The 10,373-nt window shown below is 65.8% G+C and overlaps 2 protein-coding genes across 12 annotated transcripts; both read left to right on the top strand.

The window, feature by feature from the left end:
* The first annotated feature begins 57 nt into the window (after positions 1–57).
* On the top strand, positions 58–5,954 carry RHOT2 (ras homolog family member T2). Of its 11 annotated transcripts, none has more exons than XM_033236369.1 (19): positions 58–211; positions 328–386; positions 463–544; positions 627–670; positions 1,499–1,552; positions 2,050–2,102; positions 2,177–2,285; positions 2,396–2,497; positions 2,615–2,713; positions 2,832–2,940; positions 3,023–3,143; positions 3,551–3,635; positions 3,707–3,849; positions 3,927–4,027; positions 4,099–4,229; positions 4,336–4,413; positions 4,550–4,669; positions 4,772–4,974; positions 5,268–5,954. In XM_033236369.1, exons 1-19 carry the CDS (start codon positions 58–60, stop codon positions 5,392–5,394), a joined length of 1,974 nt encoding a protein of 657 aa, XP_033092260.1. In that variant the 3' UTR covers positions 5,395–5,954. The 11 variants fall into 11 exon arrangements, with proteins under 11 accessions (XP_033092260.1, XP_033092261.1, XP_033092262.1 ...); XM_033236370.1 differs by having other exon boundaries at positions 630–670; positions 5,268–5,950; XM_033236371.1 differs by having other exon boundaries at positions 2,194–2,285; positions 5,268–5,950.
* Positions 5,955–6,867: 913 nt separating this feature from the next.
* RHBDL1 (rhomboid like 1) lies at positions 6,868–10,290 on the top strand. The gene is made up of 8 exons (XM_033236364.1): positions 6,868–7,874; positions 8,379–8,540; positions 8,696–8,920; positions 8,995–9,143; positions 9,302–9,414; positions 9,485–9,585; positions 9,665–9,725; positions 9,807–10,290. The coding sequence occupies exons 1-8, from the start codon at positions 7,836–7,838 to the stop codon at positions 10,076–10,078; spliced, it is 1,122 nt and encodes a 373-aa protein (XP_033092255.1). The 5' UTR covers positions 6,868–7,835; the 3' UTR covers positions 10,079–10,290.
* Positions 10,291–10,373: the final 83 nt, after the last annotated feature.

The following is a 10,373-nucleotide window of genomic DNA, read 5'->3' as shown; positions in this document are numbered from 1 at the left end:
CTGGCCGCTCTGGCCCGCCCGGCTCGCTTGTGCGGCTGTGCGGGCGGGGCCGGAAGTATGGGGCCAGCGCGGGGCCCAGTACCGGAAGTGCGGGGCGGGCGCGGGGGCAGAGCGAAAGCCCGAGGACCGGGTCGGGGCCGGGTTCCGGGTCCGGGAGCGGTCGGGGCGGCAGCCATGAGGCGGGACGTGCGCATCCTGTTACTGGGCGAGGGTAGGCGCCGGGCCGGGGGTCTCGGAGCTGCGGCGGCCGGGGCGCGAAGTGAGGGTCTCGGGGGTCGGGGGGCGCCTTGACCTTGGTCCCCGCGCTGACCGCCCTGCCCCGCGCAGCCCAGGTGGGGAAGACGTCGCTGATCCTGTCCCTGGTGGGCGAGGAGTTCCCGGAGGAGGTGAGGGGCGCGCCCGCCGCGGGGGTGGGAGCGGGCCCAGCCAGGGGTCCCTGGTGAGCGCGCGGGTCCCTTGCAGGTCCCTCCCCGCGCAGAGGAGATCACGATCCCCGCGGACGTCACCCCGGAGAAGGTGCCCACTCACATCGTGGACTACTCAGGTAGCGGCCGTAGCCTCCCGGGGGCCCGGCCCGGAGCGGTCCGGCGGGCCGGCTGGGTCTGCAGTGGAGTCTCTTCCCCTAGAAGCCGAGCAGACGGACGAGGAGCTGCGGGAGGAGATCCACAAGGTACCCGTGGTGCGCGGGACGAGGGAGGGGCGGGGCGCGGGCTCGGCCTAATCCGCTTCGCCGGCTGGGGGATTGGACTGAGGTGCCCAGGGTGTCCTTGGCCCTGATCGTTCTGTGACCTCCGCACAGCGCACCCCGCTGGGAGCCGGCACCGCTCAGCCCAGTGGTGCTCCAGGGATAGCAGGGCCCTTCCCCGCGGGCTGTCCCTCCCTCCTGCCCAGGTGGCAGGCAGCAGCGTTTGCGCTCTCTGTGGGCTGTGTGTGCGCCACCTCCCCCTGCTGTGTACTCCAGCCCACCGCCCCGGCCTCCGGGCACCCGGAGCTCCTAGTACCAGAGCACGTGTGCTGGGGATATCCCAGGCCAGGACGCAGGCCACAGCCACCTGGCAGCCCCTACTGCCAGCGCCCCTCACTGCGGTCCTGTCACTCTGCAGCGAGGGGAGAGGCAGGGGCCAAGACAGCGGCTGTCTTGCATGGTGTAGGGTTGCAGGTGTGGCCGTGTCTGTCCTGAGCCCTCTGCTCTAAGGGTCTTGCCAGCCACAGCTATGCTGTTGGGGCCTGGTGTCCCTGCACTGGCAGTGGGTGGGGAAGAGGCTTCTCTGAGGGTTCAGCAGCAGCTGCCAGTGTGACACGGGGGAGTGCCTGTCCTGCCAACACCAGGCTGGAGGCAGGTTTTAGGGAAGGCTGGGCTTTCCCGGCCTTAGAGTTGCAGTCATGCTACCTGTGAGCGTCTGGGGCCTCCTGGAGCCTTGAGATGGTGTGGAGCGGCCAGGATGGTCAGTGGTGAGCCAACAGCCCTGTCACCCACGCCTCGTCACTGTTCCCTCAGGCAAACGTGGTATGCGTGGTGTACGACGTCTCTGAGGAGGCCACCATTGAGAAGGTGAGCCCTCAGTGCAGACCCCAATGGCAGAGACACGGTGGCCCCTGGTGGCCCTAGTGGACCCTCACTCAACCCGTGGCCAGTGCCATCTCTCACAGCATTTTGTGGAGCCTCACACAGACTCACCTGGCTCTCTCCTGTGATCCCACTTCCCCCCCAGAGGGTGTGGGATGGCCCCATTCTGAGCCGTTTAGGCCAGCAGCCCTTTCTTCTCCAGTTTCCAAACCCCAGGGGGAACCTCAGAGGGCCTGTGTCAGAGGCTGCCCTGGGCTTGGGCCCCAGTGATCTTGGGGCTGTTTGGGAGCCACTGGGGTTGTACATATGAGGCTGCACCTGCTGCCTGCCTTCTCCCAGCAGCTTTGTTCCTGTGGGCGGGACTTGGGCCCTCGCTGGGCCTTGACCTCCCCCCTCTGCTCTCCCCGAGCCAGGCTCGAGCTCCAGCTGGGAGCCACGTGCCCACGGGCAGCCTCACCTCACAGCCAGGCTTTGCTTTTCAGATTCGAACTAAGTGGATCCCACTGGTGAATGGGGGTACCACGCGGGGGCCCAGGTAATGAGGGGGATGTGGAAGGGGCTGGGACCCCCGGCTTCCCTGCCCCTGGTGACCATGGGCCTTCAACCCAGGGTGCCCATCATCCTAGTGGGCAACAAGTCAGACCTGCGGTCGGGGAGCTCCATGGAGGCCGTGCTCCCCATCATGAGCCAGTTTCCTGAGATTGAGACCTGCGTGGAGGTCAGTGGGTCCCAGCTGAGGGGCTGAGCTAGGGGCAGGGCCTCCTTCATTCCTCGTGTCCTCGGTCGGTTCCTCGGGGCGTGTCCCTGAGTCTGGTCCCACGTTCCCAGTGTTCAGCCAAGAACCTGAGGAACATCTCAGAGCTGTTCTACTATGCCCAGAAGGCTGTCCTGCACCCCACAGCCCCCCTCTATGACCCTGAGGCCAAGCAGGTGAGCATTGGCTGGGGCCTCACACACTGGTTCCCCAAGGGCCTGGGGGGTGCTGGGTGGGGTGGCGTGGCGGGTGGGCACGGGCCGCCTGAGGGTGCTGAGCCAACATCCCCGCAGTTGAGGCCCGCGTGCGCCCAGGCGCTGACACGCATCTTCAGGCTCTCAGATCAGGACCTGGACCAGGCACTCAGTGACGAGGAGCTCAACGCCTTCCAGGTGTGCCCCCGCCCCACCCTCGGTGCCCAGCCCCCTCGAACCTCTGCTGCTGTTAGTGACCGGAACGGGCCATCTCCGGGTAACTGGCTGACTCCCAGCAACGTTCTCTCGGAGGCAGAAATCCTGCTTCGGGCACCCCCTGGCCCCGCAGGCCCTGGAGGACGTGAAGACAGTGGTGTGCAGGAACGTGGCGGGCGGCGTGTGGGAGGACCGGCTGACTCTGGATGGTGAGGCCGGGTGCCCACCTGTGCCTGGGGAGTGTGGGGAGGGTGCTGTGCCTGGTGCTCCCCCTGCTCTGTCTCGGTGCAGGTTTCCTCTTCTTGAACACGCTCTTCATCCAGCGTGGCCGGCACGAGACCACATGGACCATCCTGCGGAGCTTCGGCTACAGCGACACACTGGAGCTGACGGCCGACTATCTCTTCCCTCCGTGAGTGGGGCTGGGGTCGAGGCCTACCCTCCCTGAGGGGAGGTCTCACTCAGCAGGCCGTCTGGCGTAGTGCCCTGCCTGGCTGTGCCCTGAAGCCCTCAGCATCCACAGAGCTCTGAGTCAGGTGGGGGCTGGCCCCTGGCCAATCCCGCACGCCTGACTTGCTCACCCTGCTGGGGTCGGCAGCTTGGGCTGTGGCCTGGGGGCCTCAGCCAGGCCTCCCATGTGCTGGAGTCAGATAGGCACCCTCCTCTCCATCGCAGCTGCAGGGTTGGGGGGCATACAGGAGCCTCTGGGTCGTATAGGGAGGGTCCGACTGCACAGACGGGGCCGGCAGGGTGACAGAGGTGCCGAGCGTGGTGATGCAGAGTCTCCTGGGAACTGGATGGGCTGTCGCCTCCCTGCAGGCTCCACGTGCCCCCCGGCTGCAGCACTGAGCTCAACCACCTTGGCTACCAGTTTGTGCAGAGGGTGTTTGAGAAGCACGACCAGGTGAGAGCATGACGACGCCCCCACCCCTGCCCCTCGCCGGCACACATGCCACCACATCCCTCCTCCTGCAGGACCGCGACGGCGCCCTCTCGCCCGTGGAGCTGCAGAGCCTCTTCAGTGTGTTCCCGGCAGCCCCCTGGGGCCCCGAGCTCCCGCGCACAGTCCGCACAGAGGCCGGCCGGCTGCCCCTGCACGGATACCTCTGCCAGTGGACGTAAGCGCGGCCCACACCACACCCTCCCGCCGCGCTACCCTCCCCACCATAACACTGTGTCTCCCGCCCACCCCCAGCCTGGTGACCTACCTGGACGTCCGGAGCTGCCTCGGACACTTGGGCTACCTGGGCTACCCCACCCTCTGTGACCAGGACTCGCAGACTCGCGCCATCACAGGTGGGCACCCACCTCCCTGGGCCTGGGCCCAGCATCCTGGCAGCCGTCCTAACCTGTGTCCATCCTCATAGTCACCCGTGAGAAGAGGCTGGACCAGGAGAAGGGACAGACGCTGCGGAGCGTCCTCCTATGCAAAGTGGTGGGGGCCCGTGGAGTGGGCAAGTCTGCCTTCCTGCAGGCCTTCCTCGGCCACGGCCTGGGGGTAAGCACCCTAGACCCCCCCACCCCCATCCCAGGGCTCCAGGTGCGGGGCAGGGCAATCTGGGGGCCGCTGGAGCCAGCGAATGTCAGGACCTCACCTCCCTCAGCACCAGGACACGAGGGAGCAGCCTCCGGGCTACACCATCGACACGGTGCAGGTCAACGGACAGGAGAAGTACTTGATCGTGAGTGCTGGGGCGGCATGGCCTGTGCCTGAGGGTGGACCCAGGGACACCCAGGCCTGCCTGGCAGAGCTGGCCCAGCACAGCCCTAGGGGGACCGAGCCCCAGGGACCCTCCCTAAGGCCATTGTCTGTCCCAGCTATGTGAGGTGGGCACAGATGATCTGGCCACATCGCTGGACTCCGCCTGTGATGTTGCCTGCTTGATGTTTGATGGCAGTGACCCAAAGTCCTTTGCACACTGTGCCAGCGTCTACAAGGTGGGGCCCCTGCAGGGGCCACGTGGCCACAGGGCAGGGTCTGTCCCCCCAGTGGTGCCTCGGCCACCCCCGACTGTACCTCATCCTGCTCTCTGCCCACAGCACCATTACATGGACGGGCAGACCCCCTGCCTCTTCGTCTCCTCCAAGGCTGACCTGCCCGAAGGGGTTGTGCCGGTTGGCCCATCGCCAGCCGAGTTTTGCCGCAAGCACCGGCTGCCAGCTCCCGTGCCGTTCTCCTGTGCTGGTCCAGCCGAGCCCAGCACTGCCATCTTCACCCAGCTTGCCACCATGGCCACCTTCCCGTGGGTACCCGGCAGCACAGCCCTGGGGACTAGCAGCGTCTGTCATCTGGGCAGTGGGCAGCTGTGGTGTCAGGCCTGGAAATGGGGCCAGAGTGACAGACGGGGTAGAGCTTTGTGTGGCAGAGGAAGCCAGTGTCCAGGCATGCTCCTCCAGGGCCTGCCCTCTGCCAGCTGTGCCTCTGGTCTGGGAACCTGGCTCTGAGGCCCTGTGAGTCCAGGACATGGGAGGGTGCCCAGCAGCAAGCCGGGGACGTGTGCCTGAGGCATCTGCAGATGACCCTTCTCTCTTGCAGACATTTGGTCCACGCAGAGCTGCATCCCTCTTCCTTCTGGCTCCGGGGCCTGCTGGGGGTTGTCGGGGCTGCCATGGCCGCAGTCCTCAGCTTCTCGCTCTACAGGGTCCTGGTGAAGAGCCAGTGAGACCCCTGGTACCTAAGTCCTCTCCCCTGACGGTGTGGCTCACTGCTGGGGCTCTGCAGGGGCAGCACAGCTGGGGTGCAGGCCAGGCTGCCACTCTGGGAATGCCCTTCTGCCCGGACTTTTTGTTTCTGAAGGCAGTCCGGCTGCAGCAGGGCCTCAGGCTGCCATGTGCTGTCCTGGTTCCTGCCAGACCCCCAGGGTGGGCCGTGGCAGGTGGCTGAGCAGGAGCTCCCGAGTGCTGGCCACCGCTGTCAGGGGTTGCCCACCTCTGGGCATCATGTGTGTTGGGCTGGGGAGCACAGGTGTGGGAGCCGGTGACCCCAGACCCGGAATTCTCAGGGCTTTATCCCCCTTTCCTGGTCCTGGGTGGCCAGTGGGTGTGAGGAGGGCTGGAAGGCGGAGCTTTGGGCCAAAAGCAGGCATGGGGGGGGATTCCCCCCTCAAGTCTGGAGCTGTTTCTGTGACGGCAGCAGAGGACCGGAGGTTCCTGATTAAACTTCACTGTGTCTTTTCCATCTGGGATCCCAGTCTCTGAAGACAACTTGCCTTGATTCAACCTAGAATGTGTTCTTTGTCTGCACGTGGGCTGGAAACGCCACCCCTCCCTTCGTCCCTGGGTCACTGTCCTGAGGTCTCAGGCATGTGCATATGGCCTCTGGAAGGTCCACTCTGGGCCGCTGTGACCTGGGAGCCAGTGTCCCTGGAGGTCTTGTGGTCTGGGAGTGGGAGCTCACTGCATGAGGACGGTGTGTGCCTGGCATGGACTGGGGGGCACCGGTACCTGAGATGTTTTCCTGATGGCCCCTTCTGAGGGTCCAGTGTGCCCTGGCACTGCCCGCCCACTCCCCAGAGCATCCTGCCAGCCTCGCTGAGCTGCGCCAAGAACCTGGGCTTGTGTGACCAGATGTGGTCACCGCCTGCCACAGAGCAGGGTGACCCTGGGGCCCTGACCCAAGGGAGGCAGGATGGACCAGAAGGACGGACAGGCTGGGGGTTGAGCCCAGATACCTGCTTCTCGGGACCCAGGGCATGGCCTTCCCAAAGTCACCCAGACACATGTCAGAAGGCCTGGTCCCCACCTCCGGTGTCTGCCTTTAGGGAATGGCAGGTGGGGCTCCTTCCCAAGTCCTGGCCCATGCCGGCCCTGCCTTAGAGCTTGTGGCATTGGCCCCTGAGGTCCCTCCCGCCTGATGCTATTGAAGCCCGCTGTACCCCATGGCCTGCCTTCTGGGACCACTGCAACCCTAGGAGGAGCCCTCTGAGTGGCTCTTGCAGGGGCTGCCATAGTCACACGTATCTTTTTTTTTTTTTTTTTTTTGGAGACTGTTTCACTCTTGTTGCCCAGGCTGGAGTGCAATGGCGTGATCTCGGCTCACTGCAACTTCTGCCTCCCGGGTCCCGGTTCAAGCAGTTCTCCTGTGTAGCTGGGATTACAGGCACGTGCCACCACACCCAGCCAATTTTTATATTTTTAGTAGAGACTGGGTTTCACCATGTTGGCCAGGCTGGTCTCGAAATCCTGACCTTGTGATCTGCCCATCTCAGCCTCCCAAAGTGCTGGGATGACAGGTGTGAGCGACTGCACCCGGCAGTCACACGTGTCTTATCTGTCACCTCCATTGTGGAGCGGTTGGCCCACCTTCCGAGGAGTAGGTCCCCTCATCCCAACTGCAGCCCTACCCCTGGGGGTTCCACTCTGTCTCGGAATGCCCCTTGTGCCCAGCCCTGGCGCCTTGTTAGGGCGGGAGGTTTTGCTGTCCTTCATGGAGTTACAAGAGTGGTCAGGGGTCTCCACCCCAGGGTGTGGATGAGTGGGCTGGGCTTGGTTGTCAGAGCCAAGGCGGCTGCAGCAGGGTCTTCCTCACCGTAAGTTGGCTGTAGAGGCCATGCAGGGCCGTGCTAGGTGGGGGGAGGAGGGGGTGTGTCTGCCGCAAGAAGGGAGCTGCAGCCGGTGGGAACATGAACCGCAGGGAGCACTGGGTCAGCCTGTGGGGGGCAAGCAGTGGTCAGGGAAGGCTTCCTGGAGGAGGTGACATCCTCATAGGCCTGAGCCCAGGAAGGCTGTGAGAAGGCGAACGGACTTGCATGGGGGTTTTAGGTGCCCCCCCAACCCCCGTGACTCCATTTACCAGCGGCTGCCGCGGAGGTCGTCCAATATGCTGGAGCTGCGCCAGAGCGGGGGTGGGGGTCCGCACTGAGACGCGGTGCTCGCTGGAGGCGGTTCCTGTCCAGGGTGTGCGTCCGCGTGCAGGGTGCGCGCGTGTCTTGGCCGCGCGTGGCGGCGTGTGCGGCAGGGGCGGGCAGGCGGGCGACTCGGTGACGCGGCCCAAGCGCGGCGCCGAGCGGAGCGGGCGGAGCGGGCCGGCTGGGGCGGAGCGGAGTCGTCCGCAGAGCAGCCCCTCCCGGCCGCGGCCGCCGACCCCGGCCCCCGGCCCGACTCTATGGACAGGAGCTCCCTGCTGCAGCTCATCCAGGAGCAGGTGCGTCGCGGGGTGGTCTGGGGAGCTGGCACCGCCCCCAATGCGGCCCTCCTGCCGCTGAGCTGAGCTTGTGCAGGACTGAGCTCCCCGAGAGCCCCGCTCGGCACCCACCCCATCCCTGCACGACCTTGGCCCCTATGTCTGGGACCCCAGGAGATGGCTGACTGGACCAGGGCTCCTGGCTGGAGAAGGGAGAGTCGGGGGAAGGAAGAGAGGGAGGGAGGGAGATTGGGCAGCTGGCTGGTCTTGGACCTTGGCCCTCCCCTTCCAGGATGGGTAGGGTGGAAGACGGGGTAACAGCTGAGGAGCTGGAGGACTGGGACCCAGGCACCAGTGCCCTGCCAGCTCCTGGGATCAAGCAGGGTCCCAGGGAACAGGCAGGCACAGGGCCCGTCCCAAAAGTGCTGGGAGCCTGAGCCTGATGCTCCCAGCCAGCCTGGCCCAGCCCTTTGGTTCAGGGGTCGGGCCCACACTCAGGCCTTGGCTGGCGGCTCCTCACTGCAGCAGCTGGACCCTGAGAACACAGGCTTCATCGGTGCGGACACCTTCGCTGGCCTGGTGCACAGCCATGAGCTGCCCCTGGACCCGGCCAAGCTGGACATGCTGGTGGCCCTGGCTCAGAGCAACGAGCAGGGCCAGGTCTGCTACCAGGAGCTGGTGGACCTGGTCAGTGCCACGGTGGGCAGGCGGCAGGGGCACGGTGTTCTGGCCAGAGGAGGCGGGAAGGCAGGGGGGTTTGTGGATGCGGGAAGCTGGGCGAGCCTCCCAGGCAGGGATGCCGTGGGGAGGTCCGTGGCCCACGCTCAGGCCCCTGTCCCCAGATCAGCAGCAAGCGCTCCAGCAGCTTCAAGCGGGCCATTGCTAATGGACAGCGGGCACTGCCCCGGGACGGGCTGCTGGATGAGCCAGGCCTAGGTGTCTACAAGCGGTTTGTGCGTTACGTGGCCTATGAGATCCTGCCCTGCGAGGTGGACCGCCGCTGGTACTTCTACCGTCACCGCAGCTGCCCACCCCCCGTGTTCATGGCCTCGGTCACCCTTGCCCAGGTGGGCCCCCCAGCCGCTGCCCTGGGAGCCTCTCGCGCTCCTGGCCTTGACCAGCCTAACACTCGTGTCCCCAGATCATCGTGTTCCTGTGCTACGGGGCCCGCCTCAACAAGTGGGTGCTGCAGACCTACCACCCTGAGTACATGAAGAGCCCTCTCGTGTACCACCCTGGGCACCGTGCCCGTGCCTGGCGCTTCCTCACCTACATGTTCATGCACGTTGGGTGAGTAGTGCTGCTGCCCCGTGAGCCCCCCTCCCTGCACTGCTATTACATCAGAAAGACTAAGCCCCAGGGTAGGTGCAGCAACTTGCGGTGAGGGCTGGGGGTGGGGCTGGATGGCTGACCCCACCCCTTGTCCCTGTTTGCTCCCGTGTGGCCAGGCTGGAGCAGCTGGGGTTCAACGCTCTCCTGCAGCTGATGATCGGGGTGCCCCTGGAGATGGTGCACGGCCTGCTCCGCATCAGCCTGCTCTACCTGGCAGGCGTGCTGGCAGGTGAGGCAGGCGCGCACCCCCACCCCCTGCCCTGGCCGGCTGCACCCTCACCCGCCCCTTGCTCACACAGGCTCCCTAACCGTCTCCATCACCGACATGCGGGCCCCGGTGGTGGGAGGCTCCGGCGGGGTCTACGCCCTGTGCTCAGCACACCTGGCCAACGTCGTCATGGTAACGGGCCTGCCCGGTGGGGGGTGTGGGGAGGGGCCCCTGGTGAGCCTCACCACTTCTCATCTGCACACCCCCATAGAACTGGGCTGGGATGAGATGTCCCTACAAGTTGCTGAGGATGGTGCTGGCCTTGGTGTGCAGTGAGTAGGGGGCTGGGGGGAGGGCCGGGGGCCTCTCAGCCCGCAGCCAGGGCACCTCCCACCTGCCGCGTCCCTCTGCAGTGAGCTCCGAGGTGGGCCGGGCCGTGTGGCTGCGCTTCTCCCCGCCGCTGCCCGCCTCGGGCCCGCAGCCCAGCTTCATGGCGCACCTGGCGGGCGCGGTGGTGGGGGTGAGCATGGGCCTGACCATCCTGCGTAGCTACGAGGAGCGCCTGCGGGACCAGTGTGGCTGGTGGGTGGTGCTGCTGGCCTACGGCACCTTCCTGCTCTTCGCCGTCTTCTGGAACGTCTTCGCCTATGACCTGCTGGGCGCCCACATCCCCCCACCGCCCTGACCGGCTACCTGAGGCTGCATAGGCCAGGGCTCGGCATGTGGTGGCCGCCCACCAGGGGCCTTCACGTCTGCCCTTTGTGAACGGACGTCTCAGGGCTGCTGTGCCCCTTGGGTGTGGGTGGCCTCAGAGGAGACCCTGTCCCAGCCACACCCCTACCCCCAGGACTTGCGGTCTGAGCCTTTTTGGATAATTAATAAATATTTTACACAGCACCGGGGGGCTGTCCCGGGCTTTGGAGACTTGTCAGGACCCCCACAGCTGCTGAACAGACCATGAGGGCCCTCCCCACCACTAG

Source organism: Trachypithecus francoisi, unplaced genomic scaffold, assembly GCF_009764315.1.
Source record: "Trachypithecus francoisi isolate TF-2019V2 unplaced genomic scaffold, Tfra_2.0 Lachesis_group15, whole genome shotgun sequence".
NCBI classification, from domain to species: Eukaryota; Metazoa; Chordata; class Mammalia; order Primates; family Cercopithecidae; genus Trachypithecus; species Trachypithecus francoisi.
This window is presented reverse-complemented; position numbering and strand designations above follow the sequence as displayed.